General features: G+C 32.6%; 1 protein-coding gene across 2 annotated transcripts in view; it reads right to left on the bottom strand.

The window, feature by feature from the left end:
* Positions 1-1837: 1837 nt before the first annotated feature.
* LOC136091346 (TNF receptor-associated factor 5-like) overlaps positions 1838-19724 on the bottom strand; it is a 101701-nt gene continuing 83814 nt past the window's right edge. Inside the window, exon 9 of one of the 2 annotated variants that reach the window (XM_065818804.1) lies at positions 1838-2182. In XM_065818804.1, coding sequence (XP_065674876.1) covers positions 1853-2182 — 330 coding nt within the window. In that variant the 3' untranslated portion in view covers positions 1838-1852. The remainder of the gene's footprint in view (positions 2183-19724) is intronic. The other variant, XM_065818805.1, reaches the window with a different exon arrangement.

Here is a 19724-nt window from a genome sequence, read left to right as displayed (position 1 = left end):
TCTGACCATCTCAAAAAATGGCCAAGGGGAATTTTACATACTAAACTATACAGGAAGCCAACGGACACCATGAACCTTTTACATTTTATATCAAACCATCCGAGACACCAGAAACTTGGCCTGATCTATGGACAGACACTGAGATTTGATAGGCTTATTTCACACAATGATGACTTACGAAGAGAACTGGAAGTCCTAGCAAGAACACTCATTATAAAAGGTTACCCATTACCAGTGATTGATTTCCAAATACAAAGGCCCTGAGTCATAGCCAAGAATATCTTTTTAGTAAATCATTACAGTCCATCGAGATATTTGAGGGAACCAAGAAGGGTTGACAAAGAGAATTCCGATCGTCTTACCCAACGACCCCACAGGTAGGAAACTACATAGTGTGATATCAAAACACTGGAACATTTTAGGACATGATCCATTCCTTAGTAGAATACTTTCACAGAAGCCACTCAAGGCCAACACCAACAACAAGTCTCTAAAGGATCGCCTTATCAACACTAGGTTCATACCTATGGTTCATAATCTATGATATCTCAACGGTTTCATTGTAATATATAATGAATAGTTACATTCTAAATATTTTTTATCGATAACATGATATGCATGTAAACATGTGTTTGATTGTTTTTTTTTGAAATTCTCGCGGGCGTTTACTTTTGTTTAAACTATACTTAGACAGTTGTAGGTGAATAGACCCTGAGGTATATTTGTATTCCCCTCTTCTTCTTTCTCCACTATTATGATCTTGAATTTTCTATATGAACATTTAACCGGTTCCATTTTTCTGATACTCACACTATGTCTTACCAGGAGCCACACATAATGACGCCATATCTTAATCAAGCCTCAGAGGAAGGAATGGCAACGCCGTATGGGAATATCATAGTAGAAAGACAACGTATCTACGAGCAAATAAATGGGATATTTTTCTATTCAATGCATGAATGGCCTTTATCTATCCAGCTGATATTCTGGAATATCATTACAACGGATGCAGATACGTTCAAACTGGTTCTCTTCTTTGTGGGAAACGGCTGTGCTCGGTTCCTTATCTTTAAATTCCTAATATTGGAGTTCAGAAGAGATCGTGACAAATTCACTAAGAGAACTCAACAATTGAAATGGCTAGCCAATTATTTGGAAAGAAACGCGCACCGATAGTACTACTTTGATTTAGATTTTAACTCCAATAGGTATCTCAATTTACAACCCTACATACCGAATGATGATAACGACGACAACTGCAATGATATACCTTTCTAAACTTTATTGTCAACACTAGTTCTTGCATACAATAAAATATATACTATATTTACTCGTGGTCTTTAACTCTAGAAAGGCTATACTTAGACAGTTAGACAATATAAAGTAATTCGTGTACCTACTTCTTTTACCTAAGCTTTAATTTTTTACTAGACATCTGTCAAAATTTTAGTAATTTAATAATAACACTTAATCTTACAGGTTAATTCTTCTTTATTTCTCTCACGCTATTACGGCTCAAAGTGTTCCAACCATTACACGAACCCTGTTCGTGTTCGAAATTTTACAAAAAAATATATTTTGTTTTCAAATGGGTTTTGCTACGCTATGACTTGTAATTTTAGGTACCACTAAAGATATTAAAAAAAAATTTTCTTTTTCTTTTAACATTTCATTTAAATTCATTTAGTTTACATTTAGTTTTACATTCATTATTTTGTTCATTTGGGAGGCATTTTGTCTGTTTTTCTTTTGCGGGAATTATTTTTTTAAGCTGATCGGTGGTTTTTTAAAAAAGGGTGTAAGGTTACTTTTTTTGGTTAAAAATATTTTTACGTAATTATAAAGCCACAAGTTAAGCAGTTTCTTTTCTATTTAAAAATTTTTTAAAAAATATTGGTTCTACGGAAGAAAGTGACGGAGTCTTATGTTTGAAGGCGGATATTTTGCCAGTTGGGTTGGTGTTAGAGAAACTAGTTGCCATTTCGCCAATAGGTTCGTTGTTGCCATATTGAAACGGAGTTGCCATATTGAAAATGGTGTCGGAATTAGAGAACGGATTTGACATTTCGTGAGTAGTGTTGAAGTTAGCGAACGGATTTGGCAATTTGGGCATCGGGCCAGAGTAAGAGAACGGATTTGCCATTTCGCTAAACTGGTCGGAGGTTTGCCATGGTGCTCCTACCTAGAAGAGTGAAGAACTTAAGTATGGTAAAGGAAAAGAAAAGGTACGAAAAAGTATAATAAAAAATAAATAACTCCACCATAGGGGATGCGGAAATTTATGACTGTTAAAATGCAAGGAGTAAAATTTCCGTTGGTTGCATTTTACGCCGGTTAAAAGTTAACCTCTACCCTGGGAATATCTCTATATATTGTCCAGCGAGTTTGACCCGAAACCTTTGGCAGCCATTAACATCAAGGTTTCTACATACCTTAGTTTACTTTGTGAAATAGAACGACTTAATATTCTTGGTGCACCCATTTCTTCCATGCCATATAATTTCATGCCATGATAATTCCATTTACATGTGATGACTTCCCAGTTTCAAATGCACAGTAGTGGACTGGCCCGGTGTGCCTCTATTCTAAAGCACAGTGGGCCGGTACCTGCTTAAACGTTTTGGGCCTCAAGCAAAGGTATCTATAATTTTATATTTGCACTTTTTTTTAATTATCTTTTATTATATTTTATAATATAATATAAATTATTGTTATATTGGACGTGGTCGTTACCCGTAACCACATAGACACATAGTGTAAAATATTAAAATATAAATAGACATCAAAATTCAATACAAACAAATATATTTTGTTTCTGCGAACGTTATCGTCTTATCGGATATCAGTATTATATCATAATACCGATATCCGATAAGACGATAACGTTCTGTATTTGTTTTGTATTTTTATTCGAGAATACTAAATACTTTTATTCTAGTGTTCAACTCGAAATTCCAATTATTAATTTTTCGTAATATACTAATTTAAATTTTGTTTCTAAATTATTATTATTTAATGTTAATAGTTTTGACTTATGAGAATTTATAAATAAGGTTTCGCAAAACACAAGCAGATAACAAAATGACTGAAACCCCCATCTGCTCCTCTCTACCATGGCATACGGGACACTTGTACTTACTACTTATTAAAGAATTATACTTAGTCATTGAAACATTTATAAACAAGTTTAAATATCTATACATTAGGATATCGTGTTAATTATATATTATATATTAATAATTATTAATAAAAATAACATTTGTAATATGCAATTTATTAAACTAAAAAAATATTTGTTAAGTATTTTGAATATTTTTAAAAAGTATTTGTATTTATATTCAAATACATTTGAAAAATATTCTTAACAAGACTGCCTACCACATTAAAATATATTAAATGTAAATAAAGAAAAAATTTACACAAAGGTATTTTTTAAAAAAACTTATGTTTCTTATTCAAAATAACTTATATTGGAATTATCATTACAGGATCATGTATGTTTTAGTACATCTCTTCTGTGCATTTATTCCAATAATTTAAATATCAATGGAAAAAGTTTGGAATTAGTAATAGAATCTGATGAAGCGAAAAATCCTACATTTTAGTGTGAGTACAAAGTATTAAAGTATCTTATATACCATATTAAAATATATAAAACGTAAATAAAAAAAAAAATACACAAAGATATTTAAAAAAACTAATACTTTTAAATAAATTTGTGTTGTAGTCTTGTAGACTATAAAGTACAAAAAACTTATGTTTCTAATTGTTTGATTGCATTAGGTAGAAGATATTATTATACGTTCTTATTTCAATATCAATAGTATTATAGATGATGAGACAGGTATTATGAATAGCAGTATTGGAAAAACTGGTTCTGATTTTATTTTGGTTTGTACATCGACAACTGACATTCCTATTGTGAGGACATTTACTTATTGCCATTTTAATTAGATAGTTTACCCATTAAATTTATATGAGATTTTTTTTTGGAGGAAAATTATGGTTATACTATACAAGTTGATTTAAAATTTCCGACAAATCCTAAAAATTTAACCGTGGTTCAAAAATTGGAGTTTGTTAATACAATTCACCCTTGTCAACCTAAGTTTTTAGAAAATGTAGCTTGGTCTCTTCACAGAATATATAATCGAACAGACCTAAAAGGTAATTTAATACCAAGAAAATGGTTGACAGTAAAATGTAAAGGCAATAATTATGTAGAAGCTGTTTATTGCGCAATTTGCATGGTATTCAGTTCTTCAGCTAGTAATTTTTGTTCTGGATGTACAAATTTCAAAAATATATATGCCACCATTGAATCACATGAAAACAGTCAAGTTCATGGTTTAGCTGTGGAAGCATATATTTTAGCATCCAATAATTACAATATTGAAAATTCTGTAAATATAAATACGATAAAATAAAAAAAAAAACAAGCACTTGAACGTATTCATGTTTTTGAGCAAGTTTTTGAAATTGTTAAGCTTCTGGGAAAACAAAATCTCCCTTATAGAGGTTCAGGTTCATCTGAATCTTTATATAATATTAACTGTGAAAATATTAACTATAATAGAGGAAACTTTTTAGAACTCTTAAAGTTTGCAGCCAAGCGAGATTCAATTTTAAATGACTATTTGACAGTTGCAATTGAAAGTAGTAAAAAGCGCAAAGAAAATATTTCTAATAATTTTAAAGGAAGAGGATCTTTAGTAACAATGCTCTCTAAGAATACAGTTAATAAAGTTATCTTAGCTATATTAGAGTTAATAAGAAGAAAAATTAAAGGTGAATTGGGAGACAAACAGTTTAGTATACAAGTATTTAGTATACAAGTTATTTGAAAACTATATTTTTTTCTATATGTGTATATAATACATAGTTTAAATATTTTGTTCATAGGTAGACAGCACACAAGATATAGGGTCTACAGACCAAGCAGCTGTTTGTATACGATATGTTTTTAAATCTGAAGTAAAAGAACGTCTCTTTGCTGTATTAGAAGTAAAAAATTCTTCTGGAAAAGGCATGTATGAATTATTAAAAAAATGTTTTGATGACCATTCGATTAATTTTAAAAACATTGTTGGTGAGTTTTTTGATGGTGCTGCTAATATGCGAGGAGATTTCAATGGACTTCATGCGTACATAAAAAAAGAAAATGAAAACAGTATTTACATATGGTGTTTTGCACATTTTTTGAATTTATGCATTTGTGATACTTGTGATAATAAAGATGCTATTAAACTATTTGGATTATTGAATCGTCTATCAACATTCTTCTCAGACTCTTACAAAAGAATGAATGTTTGGAAAGAACAACAGGAACAACTAGGAACTGGTCAGAATAAATTAAGAAAACTTTAAAAAATTGGTGAAACCCGATGGTGGTCACGAGAAGCATTAAAATGGGTTTTCAGTGGTGCTGACTGTTTATATCCAATTGTTCTTAGTGTTCTTAACTTTGTTACCACATCAATTAAATTTGATCCAAAGTCTTCATCCGAGGCCTCGTCTTTAATAGAAAATTTATGCAATTTTAAGCAAAACAGAATAAGACGTACAAAGCGAATGTTTGACGAAATATGTAGCGATAATTCACCAAAAAATCCTAAACAAAAATTTAAGGTTGAAGTATTCCTGTGTATTATTGATCAACTAAAAACTAGCCTGTCAGAGAGATTTATAAATAATACAAGTTTAATTGTTGACATGCAATATCTTTTACCAAAACATATTAAGGATTTGAAGTCAGATGATCTTCCAGAGTCAGCGTTACAAAAATTGTCTACTTTGGCGTCAGTAGACCATCCATTGTTAATTGCTGAATTAAAACATTTTGCAAGTATTTACAATAGTGTTAAACAACCGCTGAACAAATCCAATCGTATAATATATGATAGCATTGATGACAATAGCCATGAAGAAGATGATGAGATTAATGATAATTTATATGAACTTCCCACTGATATCAAGACAGGTAAAATAAAAAATAATTTAGGTAGGTTGTAACTTAAACCTAAGTGTATAAACAAGTATAACTAAAAACTTAATAGGTAATTCATTTTTTTTTTAGGATGTTACAAGTCTATAAGAGAAAATGATAATGGACATAACCGTGATTCTTGTCTTTTGTGTGTTCACAAACTAATTTATTCGCTTAATATGCATTCTCCTTTATACGCTAATCTTTTAACTGCCATAGAATTTGTATTAACACTATCCGTGAGTCAAGTAAATTGCGAGCGTATTTTTAGTAAATTGAAAATAATTAAAAATCGTTTACGTTCTTCTCTACGAAATGAACACTTGGAAGCATTTCTCCTTATGACAGTTGAAAAAGAAATTTTAGACGAAGTTGAATTTAAAGACATACTTGAAATAGTAAAGAGTTCATCGCCGTTAATGTCTAAGCTGTTGTCAAAATATTAAATATTTCAATTTATATTAACTGTACCTAACTATCTAAGTACCTATAAGGGCATAAGGCCATAAAGTATCATTACTTTTATTTTGTTTAATTATGTTTTATGTTATATCAAATTTATCACATTGATTATATTATTATGTATTTATGTTATGTTTTCATACTAATTTATACAAGATTTTAGCAAAAGTTAGGTTGATGACAATATCAACTATTTAGATATTGAACAACAACATAAATATAATAATGATATAAAAACCATTAACATATTCATAACATTCAGTAATTATTATTTTGTATAAAAGATAATTTGGCCTTCGACCCACAAAGTTTATAAAGGCCCGTAATCACAATATGAATAAACATTTTTTTTTTTGGAGGGGGGGGGGTTGTACCTGTAGTAATAGGGCCGCTAATGAACTTGGAATAGTGGGCTGAACCCTTCCCAGTCCGCCCCTGCAAATGCACCATGATTGTTTTTTGTAAGTATTAATTTTAGACTACGTGCTTTGCATGACCGACTCATTGGCTTGTTATCTAGAACTTTACATGTGTCCATTGATATTGCTGTAACATTTAATGAGGAAAATCTACAATGTTGCCATCAACCATCAGCTGATTATGCAGTGTCAATAATATTTGAAATCATTATAATATATTTTAATTATTATTACTATTATTATTGTTATTATTATTATTATTATTATTATTATTATCCAAACTATGGTAAAAATGATTTACGGAAAATAAATATCTTGTTGTTGTGGTTGTTGTTTGTCAACCCATTCGTAATTAAATCGAGCTTTTTAACTTAATTATAGAAACGGAATATTTCCTGATGAAAGGAGCGGATTTTTTTTTTTAAAGGATTAAAAAATTTTTATATCCAAGGAAAATAACAAAGTACCAATATTTTGGTTGCATTGCCACCCTCGTCATCCCACATATGTAGTATATTATTATATTAACATTAAACAAAATAATGTGGTTTTTTCCATTTAAACTTAATGATGTTATTTTTTTCCTTTTATTAAAAAAAAAATTAAAAAAAAAAAAGAAGAGAATATTAAATACCCACCCAAAAGCTATATTTGCCGATTCGGAATTATTTATAAAGTAATATTGGTTATATTCCTGAAACAAAAGATACGTGCAGGCTACAGCAACTTTATTTAATCCAAAATAATGTAAAGGGTAAACGCAAAAGTTATCAGCAATGTTAATTAATCAAAATGGATTGTAAAAATACACAAAAAAAATAACAGTTCTTTTAGTGTTAATAAGGTATCCGTTTTTAATTTTATTTGGTGATTGTTCGTAAAGGGTGGTTACGCTGGAGTGGTCTCGAACAAAATTCATCGTAAATTCAGTGTGTTATTGATAATAATGTGTTTATGAATCCTAGCGAAATTTTTAACAAGAAATATCAGGAAAATCGAGCCCAGGAAATGTATCAAAAAAATATCACTAATTGTTGGCGAAAATAAAGTCATCAGTTTGACATACAATACCAGAGGAAACTGGGTGATAGAAATGAATCAAAAAGAAGATGCGATTCTCGTTAATGAAACAAGTATACAGTTGTCTGGTAGTAACCAGAACCTAAACTCTAAGATAAGGTACGTTTTGTGAGTTACTGAGTATAACTCGCTTATAAAATACTGCAATTGTGCTAAAATTTCATGATCCTCAATTAGAGGGTCACATTTAACGGTTATTAGAAGACTAAGTAACTCCGCTTTAACAGAAATATGAAAGACGGTCGAAGGCTGATTTGAATAAGATTCTGTAAGACTAGAAGAAATTCCACATACGATTGAAATTGATAGAATAAACATCGCTCTATATTTTGCAGTGAAATCTTTTCTCTGCAAAACATGCTACAACTCACACCCTCCCCAACTACGATGCATTTCAGATAAGAAACCCTCCTAAATTATTGAGTACTCAACAGAAAAACCCAAAGAAAAAAAACAGCCTCTCAAAATAAAAAGCGAAAAATCGGCAGAAAAAGAGAAAACGATTGAAAATATTACGCTTGCTAAAAAGCAAACTGACTGCAAAATACCTGTCAGTGTTTCTACAGAACCAAGCTTTCAAGTCGTTAAAAGCTGCTACCAAAAACCAAAAACGAGAAAAAAAACAAAGACTAAAAAGAAACAGCGAAAGTCAAAGCGACATTGAAAAAGGCGAGTTGATCGAAATAAAAAACAACGAAAATATTTGTGGCAGAACTGCACCATCACCAACTCCTAAAAAAAGGAAGGCTCGAAAAGAGTTGCACGACAAAGGGCGGTATGAATAATTATTTAGTTCATAAAGTTTATATTTACAAGTATTTTTATTTTTTTGTTTTTTATATATTTATATTCTAAGAAAATGTATTCTAAAACCATCTGTCATTATGCTTTCTTTCACTCTTTTCGTCAATAAAAACCGCACTTAAATAAAAATGGAGGCGATAAAAATTTTTTCTGTTAATATATGCGGCCTTGGTGATGCAAATGAGCAAAAAATTATTATTTAAAAACTAAAAAAAATGAATGATAATTTTTATTTTCTGCAAGAAACCCATCTAAATATTTCTGCAGTAAACCCAATTACACTAGACTCAAAAAACTTTATTCGACATTGGAATAATCCAGGTTTTTACTCGAGTGGTACGTCACACTCACGTGTTACTTTAATCTTAACTAACCAAACTAATTATAACTTTAAAATAATTGAACATTTCAAAGACCTTGATGGTCATTATAATTATATTATAGTGGAAAACGAATATCACATTACTCTAACAATAAACGTTTACGCAATATCTGGTTCGAGCTACACTAATTAAATCAAAAGAAAAAAGTTATTCAAAAACATATCTAAAAAAATAAAAAGTCAAAACTCAAATAATCAGTTTACAATACTCGAGGGTGATTATAATATGGTTTTAGACGATAAAGATCGCTACCCGCAAATCAACAGGAGAAAATGTCTGTCAACATATAATTTAAAAACTTTATTAACTAAACTTAATATTGAAGATACCTGGCGTTTTTTTAACCCAAATGCCCGAGAATACACATACAAATCAACAAACAATATATCTTTTTCTCGCCTTGATAGACTATATATAAGCAAACACATGCCCTAACTCATATCAATTGAACATGATTCCATGATTTTTTCAGACCATCAAAATGCTATATGCGACACCATTTTGATGAACAACATAAAAATTGGAAAAGCAGTCTGGGTTCTAAATAATTAAAACTTAAGGAAATATAATTACACTGACAACGTTTCAAAAATTACAAAAACAGGATGCCAAAAAATATATATAAATATAAATAGCTTTCACCATGTATTTAACAAATCTAACCCTAAAAGACAACCGAGTCGAAGGACTCGCATATCTGTTTTTGTTATGCCTTTGGAAGCCAAAAATACGCAAATTGTATACGGGAAACATGTTTTAACTAAATTGGTCATGAGAGCAACACCAAACGAAGCCAAAGAGTATTATAGCGGAATACTCGTTGCCATTCTTCAAGATATGGTTGCCCTGATTCCAAGTTCTATTGAAGTTCTTGGTTACAAAGTGAGAACGAAACACAAAGGGCAAGTACCAGTCGAGAACGACGATATAATGATGAAAAGGTTAACGAAATGCCAAACAAAGTAAATGATAATAAAAATCAAGTAAATAAAATCTCTAACAACTCTAAAATTAAGTGAAAAAAATGAAAACCCGATGTATGTTGTAGTGGAAGAAAAGGTTTCAACAAGAGAGGAGTAAATAAGCGAAGTAAGAGAGGAGTAAGTAGGCGACCAGATCGAATGTGAACCAACACCTTTTGAACAAACTGCTGTATACGAGAAGAAACCAAATCTAGGATGGACGATAGCGGAGAAAGTAAACGAAGAATTGAAAACGAAAAGGCAAACACAAGACACAATAACGAATAAAAATTGGTATGAAGATATGGTTGAGTCGGATGGTATTGAAAGCAAAGTGGGTAAGGTGACATAAGAAATCACTTAATAATTTGGTTTTGTTTTAATTTTTTTTTATTTTATTATTACAGCTAAGTCTCTTACAAAACTATTACTACAACGCGTATTTAAAAAAAAAATATATACGCGCCAATATTAGGATAGAATTCGAATTCATTTTTCGAATGCTATTATTCTTATTTTCTTAATCCCTTGAAACTACATTTTAACTTTCTGATCTCTTAACAATGGCGGTAAAAATTTTAACTAATAGTATTAATGGCCTCAACAATTAGGCAAAAAGAAAAAACTTGATGAATATCTGTGATAAATTAAATTACGACATTTTTAGTTTTAAGAAATTCATAGCATTTTAAGAAATTTATAGCATTGATAAAACTGCAAATGAGTAGGCCATTGAGTGGATAAATTAAACCAATATGGAACAAGCCACAAATGCGGCGTTGCTAATAATAAAATAGAAGCAAAAATTGAACACGTTGCATAGGATAAAAATGGTAGAATTCCTGCTGTCACCGCAATCTTAAAAAAAATAAGGATAATAAATATTTATGCACCCAATATATACCAACATAAGGAACATTTTTTTGAGAAATTAAACAAACACGCGCGACTTTATGACTTTCTTTCATTATTGGGAGACTTCAACATGTTTGAAAATCCAAATTTATATAGAGAAGGTGGAGACTTATACAACCTTAATCACCAAATAGGTATAAAAAATCTAAACCTTTTTAATAAACAACATCAAGTGAATGACGTTTTTAGAACGCTCTTCGCGCATGAACGAGTTTTCACTTACGAAAAAAAAGACAAATTCTTTAAAAGTAGAATAGACTGTTTATACGTTTCTAACAAACTAATAAAACACTGCAATTGCGCTGTTTTAAAAAATGATTTAAGCGGCCATAATGCCAATGCGAAATCAAATACGAAAAATTTAACGAGAGGGGACCAGGCTACTGGCATCTCAACACAAATTTATTAAGTGAAGCAAGCTTTAAAGATTTTGAAAAACAAAAAAATAAAAAATTTAAATACAAAAGTAATAATCCATGGTGGGATGTAATAAAAACCCGCATTGGAGATGTCGCCATAGAAACAGCAAAAACTAAAAAAATGCAAGAAAACAACTAGAGGCGTTGTTAGAAAAACAAATAAAACTAGCATAGATTATGAAAAAATTAACTCCAAAAGGAAAAAAAAAAAACCTCTGCATTGAATGTTTGTGAGAACAAAGCAAATAATATATGAAGAAGACGAAAAACAAACAAAATATCATTTTCAAATGGATTTTTCAAACCAAAAGAAAAAAAATACTAAAAGTATTCAAGATGGGGATTGCCAATAAACCTAAGAATTTTTCCCCAAAAACCAATTGCGGTAACGATGGCGCAGTGGTTAGAGGTCTGAGGTTCGACGCCAGCTCTAGCCCAATAAACAACATTAGTTAGAAAGGTGGCGTGAAATTCCTTGTGTTCGCGGTGTTGTGTGGTGTGTATACCTTAATAACTAAACAGCTTAATAACTAAACCGTATACCTTAATAACTAAAAAAAAAATAGAAGCAGCGATTTCAAGACTTACTGGGTAGATTTAGTTTCCATGCCATTGTTAAAAGTTCTTTCACTGCAATGTGCAAAAAAGGTTATGGGTTTTCAAAAAATCACAAGCAAGCATTAAAAGTTTCCAGTTGGTGTGGGAAATGACCGTAAGCTCTTTTAGATTATTACTGAACATTAAAAAGTACTTTAATTACACTGGATGAGTAAACTTCTTTGAAAAATTAAGGATTTATGAATATTAATATTCATCGAAAACACGCAGCAGTTGTCACAGAAAGAACGACCGAACGTAGGTTGAACATTAGCGACAGCACTGTCTCCTCAGCTACGGTTGGACCTTCCATGATGGTTAAGTAACAAATACTGGTTTCAACTGAGCATCATATGCTTCACAGCCGTAAAATTTATTTGGCCAAAAAATTTCAGTGTTATTGATTCTATGGATGAACACGTTCCTAATCCAAACAAAACCAATTCAAAAATGAAATACGTTTGTAATATTTCATTACAAAAGTCAGAAATATTGTCAAGTTACTTTAAAATGTTAAAAATGACTTTCTCTTTTATCTTTTTAAAGTAACTTGACAATATTTCTGCCGTTTGAGTAACTTGACAATGTTTCTTAAAATGATTTGATTTTTAATATGTGCTGTTTCTCTATTTTTTTTCCAAGAAAAAAATTGAGAAACTGCACGGATAATGAAGTTTCGCTTATCTTTGACAGCAGAACAGGATGGAACACCCTCTGGTTTAACAGCTTCTTAAAGATAAAGTTTCCTCCCCATTTGACTGAAAGTGATCAGAAAGCTTTTGTTTAGTGGTAGTAACACTTTATACGACGTTATTGCTGCTCTTGAACCAGTCAAATTGGTAGCAGAGCCATTTGTCGAAAAAATACAACTCTTCTTACAGCTTAAGGAGTTTTTAAGTTTCTTGTGAGCAGACTACAACAACAAAACTTAACTATTTGCATTTCAATGAAGAGTACAGTTTTGATACGTTTTGATGAGAGAAGGCAGAGTTATCTTGTAAGTTCTTCTCTTCTTTATTTTAGCTCATTTGTTTAGTTTCAGATTTCCATACTCTACTTGACAGATAAAGTTTTTAATAAAAACGTTTTTAATAAAAACGTTTTTAATACAAAAATATTAACAGAAAATGTCCGCAGTGTTTCTACGGATATGATTATCCTCCTACGGCAAATTACAACACAGAGGCCACATTACCAAGGTCAGCAAAGACAAGTTTGGCTCCAAAAGGAGCGTCATAACCCGCTCTACGGACCAAGAGCAAAGTGATTTTAGGAAGAACGAAGATATGTTAGAGTGAAAGATAGAAATTGTCGATTTAGAAAGATAGCGTAAAGAAAGCGGACAGGATTGCACACGATGTTAAAAGGTGCAAAAGGTGAGAATATACAGTATTGGACAAAACATTTCCAACCAACATCGAACAATCCTAAAAAGTGTTCCTAAATTTAAATGTCTTAAAAACGAAACGAACTATACTACCACAGCAAAAAGTTCAGGAGTCTGGAGGCATAGCATGCCATGACATGAGCAATCAGCTGACAGGTGACAGCACAAAGGCAGAATTTCGTTGACAAGTGCCATTTTGCAGCGGACAAAACAAGTGCAACCTTTTTGGTTTGTTTCATTTTCTTAAGTCTAGTCCGTGTCAACGTCACGGAAGTTTTTTAATAATTGAAGGAAGTATCCAGAAGATTCTAGAAGTTTCCAGATGCATGCAGAAGCTTCCAGAAGTTTACAGAAGTAGCATCTGGAAGCATCCAGTAGCATCCAGAAATATCCAGAAACATTTAGAAGCACCCAGACGCATCCAGACGCATCCAGAAGTTTCCAGAAGCACCAAAATGAAGCATCTAGAATCTTTCAGAATAGGTTCACACAGGTTTATTTTACTATATAAGAGACATGTAAATCGACATGTAATTCAGTCAGTATATGAAAGTCAATCAGTCGGTATTGTCAAGGCAGTTTATCGAAGTGAGTTTTATCAAAGTGTTTTATCGAAGAACATCAATACAAGAAGTGAAATACAACAAGTGTTTCATTACATCAATAAAGTCCACATCCAACCAGGACGTTGTGTTCCGCAGAGTATTATTGTATCATCACAAGATAAATGTAACACGATAAGCCAACCGCCGAATTAATCGTGAAGGTGTTTGTAATAAGGATCAACTATTTGAACAAATTCAAAAGGCCTGGGCAGCGATTCCACAAAATTTCATTAATCACCTGATCGAATCTATGCCTCGAAGATGCAAGACTGTGATTGTTAACAAATGATTCGCCACGAAATATTGGTAGCGATATACAGCTTGGTCAACATTTTGTCGAGTTGCACTTGTTTTGTCCAGAAGGAAATCAACTTTTTTAATACTTTTGATTAATTTATTAATTTGTACAAATAATGAACTTTGTGATGAATAAAACTTGAAGAACTTTGTTTCTAAACAGTTACATAGTTATTTTTCAAAATTGAAAAAATGCAGCACTTTTATATAAAGAAACTAAATTAGCATTATTTTGTTGCACTCGTTTTGTCTGATACTGTAAATAAAAAGTTAAAATGTAATTAATCTTTCTTATATATGATAACTATATTTTAAAGTAATAATATTTCAGATGCTCCTGATTACTGCCATTGCGTCAATTTTTGTGTTACTATACATGTGGTGGCATCTACTGCTTCATATTACACTCATGATGGTTTGAGTGAGTGTCAACAGCAGCTGCGAAGTGGAGTTTTTTATCCAATAAATTTGCTGTTTCAATCAAGAAATTCAAATTTATCGGAGAGAAACTGTTTTGGGGTATCAAGGAGTTATATACATGTTTAAAATACTTCCAAACTTCAACAGAAGGAGGACAGTAGGCAAAGATGTGGATAATGTCCTCGGTTTTACCACAAGTTTTGCATTTATTTTTTTTGACAATCTGCTGCCTTGTGCTTTTGACTAGCGAGGCTGCAGAAGGTGAACTCTTGGGTAAAAAACAAAAAAGGATGTTTTGAGTCGGTCCGCATGCGTGGGAGGTGAAGTGTTTTTTCCAAGTTTGGATCGACGGCATTGTTGTTTTTATTGGACTGTTCCAGAAAGGTTCTGCTGGCACGACTGTCTTTTTACTTTTTGCCACTTCTAAGTAAAAATTTTTTGCTGTTTTTAGGGGACGTTAGAGAGGGACCCGTTTTTGTCTAATGTTTCTATTATTGTTTTGTAGTACTGAGACGTTTTGTAGTCCCAGTGTTTTGGAAAATTGTTTTACTTCAAAAAGTTCCAACTTTGGTTTCGGTTCGTAAATTTTATAAGTGAACTCGCCAACCAATACTTTGAAAAGAAGTAATAATTGTGAGCTTTTTCCTCTTCGCATACTTTCAGTTAAAAGAGTGTTTTGAGGCGAAGTGCAAAAATTTGCTCCTTTGGAGATAAAATTCCTTTTAACGGTTAAAAAAAAGTGTCTTTCTCTTGACCCCATTGAAATTGGTCTTTTGCCACAGATTTTAAAAAATTGCTATGTGTAGACGTGTGATTACCCATTCCGGAACTGATAAAACGTTTGCCAGAAACCACACTTTTGACATTGCTAACGTATTTATCAACATAGTCTTTTCCCTAAGTGACAAAGTACGTAGTCCCAGAAACTTGAGTTTTTTCTCTATTTTGTTTAGAGTTATTAGCCAGTTGAAATTGGTAGTATTGCTCAGCCTGGTGCAAAAAGTAACACCTAATATTTTGAAACCGGTGTAGTTGTTCCACTCTCTGTCCTCCAATTCTGGGTATATTTTACGGTCATTACTTCTAAGAACTAGACCCTTGGTTTTCTTCTCATTAATTATGCACTTCTCATTAATTATGAATGTCACGTTTTTGAATAAGCGCATAAGCTGTGGTAATCTGAATTGTTGTAGATCGCGCTTTTGTGTAAAATGTTATGGTCCAGTGCGTCTATCTGTTAGTATTACGTCAGTTCAAACGAAAACTCCTGCTGTAAGGTTAAGGTCTATGCGTTTGCGTTTTGTATGTCAAGTTGAAAAATTATTATATTTATGTTTAAGGTACACGAGTTTTCAATTTACGAAATCTGATCCTCTCCATCATGGCTATTAATATTTTAACGTGCAACATAAACGGTCCAAACGACCAAGACAAACGCGATAATTTTTTTAAGTTTCCAAAAAAATCCACCTTCGATCTTATCCTCCTTTAGGAGACAAAATCCAGACCTTCCACTGTTAAACAGTGGTGTGACGAATGGACTGGCGAGTCTATCTATAACTCTGGTCTGAGTCATAACTATTGTGAGATGGCAGTTCTATCTAAATCCAATGTTTCTTTGAGCAAACTAAAAAGGGACAATAACGAAAGAATATTAAACGTCATGATAAAATTGAAGAACACAAAATGCAAGTGCTGAATATTTACGCGCCTAATGTACCGAGAGAAAGGCACCTCTTTTTTTGCAACCTTAAAGACTTACTGCAGGACACAGGACTCCCCGTCCTGTTAGCCGGGGATTTTAATATGGTCGAAAGCCTGCCTCTTGATACAGAAGGTTCAAACAATGCTAAATATCACATGTTCGCATGGCTGAACTCGGGGTCATCAAAGTTAAGTATAAGATGTTTATCGTTACAAGTTTCCCAACAAAAGAGAATTCACATGGCGCAATCGGCCGATTAAATGTAGACTCGACACAATCTACTGCCCTGATAAAGTCGCCAAAAAAACAACATATACCAAAATAATCACCAACCCTTTTTCCGACCACGAGTTCGTGTCAACAAGTGTCAATTTTAGTGAACCAGGAGAGGACCAGGACACTAGATATTAAATTGCTTCCTTTTGGAAATGGAAGTGCATAGGCAGAAAATTGAACTCTTAATTCAAGATTACCAAACTAAAAATCGGTCTTATACGTTAGTTTGAAAAAATGGTGGGACGACTGCAAACTTTTTGTTAGGGCCAAATTACAACACATATCGATACAGGAAAGTGCGAAAAACAAAAAAAACATCAAAAGGATTGAAAACAAAATCTAACGGGAGCGACAAAATGCTAACCCGTTTTTAGATAGCATCAAAGAAAAACGCGATGCTCTTTCCTTGCTCCAGTTTCCCGGAGCATTTATTTGCACGAAACAAAAACCAATAAAGAAGGAATAAAACCTTCAAAATTTTTTTATAATTTAGAAAAAGTTCAACAGCGAAACAAGTCAATTTCTGAAATTTGGAAGAATGACGACATATTGACGAGTAAACCTGGTGAAATACTAAACTCCTTAGTTTAATACTATAAAAAAATTAACAACAAAACTAGTTTATGCAAAGACAGCCAAAATTGTGTCTTGTCACTCATCACTAAACGTTTAAGCGATGATAAAAATCAAGTTTTAAATACCGATCGAACCGGCGCGGAACTTAAAAAATCCCTTTTTAAATTTGAAAACGGAAAATCCCCGGACTATGATGGACTTCCACCTAAATTTTATAAAACTTTTTGTCACGCTTTCGAAAAAGATTTTGAAAAACATGCCAACAAAATACTTTTTGTAGAAAAAAATACCAACCATTATTTCGCTGGCTCCTAAATAAGGAGATCTTACCAAATGCAAAAACTGGAGGCCCATATCCTTAATCGGCGCTGATTACAAAATAATCACAAAAGCGCTGACCCTATGACTTGCAAAAGTAATGGAGAAAATTATAAAACCAAATCAAACTCGCGGAATCCCAGGTAGAACAATATTCTCAAATTTACATTTAGTCCGTGATCTTATAGATTACGCGGAAATGAAAAATCTACCTAGTTTCATTTTGTCAACAGACTAAGAAAAGACGTTTGACAAAGTCGATTATGCGTTTCTGCTTCAGATTCTCCGATAATTCAATCCCGGAGAAGATTTTGTATCATTTGTCAACACCTTTTATTCAGAAGTTTCGGCATCTGTTCTGAGCTTCCGTTTCCTGTTAGCCTCCTTTCCCACGGAAGGAGGAGTTTGACAGGGTGACCTCCTCTCTCTTTTGCTGTATTTTTTTGTCGCCGAAGCTCTCGCTTTAGTGGTCAAAGCAGACAGCCGAATAGAGGGTTTCCCGTTACCAGGTGCACCTAAACCCCTAAAAAAAAAACAGCAGTACGCAGACGATTCAAACTCTTTTGTTAGGGACGTAAATTCAGTCCGCCTTCATTTCGAAAATGTAAAATTGTTTGAAAAAGCAAGTGGTTCAGTGATCAGCGCCTAAAAAACCAAGGGTCTAGTTCTTGGGAGTTTTGACCGTAAAATATACCCAGAATTGGAGGACAGAGAGTGGAACAACTACACCGGTTTCAAAATATTAGGTGTTACTTTTTGCACCAGGCTGAGCAATACTACCAATTTCAACTGGCTAATAACTCTAAACAAAATAGAGAAAAAACTCAAGTTTCTGGGACTACGTACTTTGTCACTTAGGGAAAAGACTATGTTGATAAATACGTTAGCAATGTCAAAAGTGTGGTTTCTGGCACACGCTGCCCGTTCCCGAATGGGCAATAGAAAGTCTGCACAGAGTCATTATCGAAAACTTGTGGCAAAAGACCAATTTTAATCCGGTCAATAGGGAGACACATTTTTACCCGTCAAAAGCAGGAGACTCGGAATTTTATCACCGAAGGAGCAATGTCTTGCGCTTCTCTTCAAAACACTCTTTCAACTGAAAGTATGCGAAGAGGAAAAAGCTCACGATTGTTACTACTTTTCAAAGTATTGGTTAGCGAGTTCACTTATAAATCTTACGAACCAAAACCAAAGCTGGAACTTTTTAAAGCGGAACAATTTTCCAAAACACTGAGACAACAAAACGTCTCAGTACTACAAAACAACAATCGAAATATTAGGGAAAAACGGGTCCCTTTTTAACATCCCCCTAAAAACAACAAAAAATTTTTACTAAGAAGTGGCAAAAAATAAAAAGACAGTCATGCCAGCAGAGCTTTTCTGGAACAGTTCAACAAAAACAACAATGGACCCAAATTTGGAAAAAACACTTCACCTCCCACGCATGCGGACCGACTCAAAACATCCTTTTTTGTTTTCTACCCAAAATTTCATCTACTGCGGTCTTGCTAGCCAAAAGCACAAGGCAGCAGATTGTCAAAAATAACAAATGCAAAACTTGTTGTAAAATCGAGGACATTATCCACATCTTTGCCTACTATCCTCCTTCTGTTGAAATTTGGGAGTATTCTAAACACGTATATATCTCCTTGACATCCGGAAACACCTTTGCGCCGATTAATTCAATTTTTTCGATTGAAACAGCAAACTTATCGGAGAAAAACTCCACTTCGCCGCTGCTGTTGACACTTACTCAAACCATCATAAGTGCAATATGGAACAGTTGATGCTATCACATGTATAGTAACATTGATAATATGTTTTTGTATTTGTTGTATTTGTTCTATGTATCACAGTTAAGTTCTATGTATCACAGCTAAGTTGTATTTGTTATATGTATCACAGAATACATATCATCGGTTCAAAATACAAATAAAACGCATATAGTGTCTTAGTGCTGCTTGGTATACACATACTTTCTCACAGCTTTTCAAAACCTTACTATTAACTTACAATTGATTTTTAAACTTTTTTCAACTATGAAGTTCAATGCTTATGTTCTGTACGAAATTCTTATTACCAAAAAGAGATTGATAAACGCAAAAACATT

This window comes from Hydra vulgaris, chromosome 15, assembly GCF_038396675.1.
Source record: "Hydra vulgaris chromosome 15, alternate assembly HydraT2T_AEP".
In the NCBI taxonomy this organism is placed as follows: Eukaryota; Metazoa; Cnidaria; class Hydrozoa; order Anthoathecata; family Hydridae; genus Hydra; species Hydra vulgaris.
This window is presented reverse-complemented; position numbering and strand designations above follow the sequence as displayed.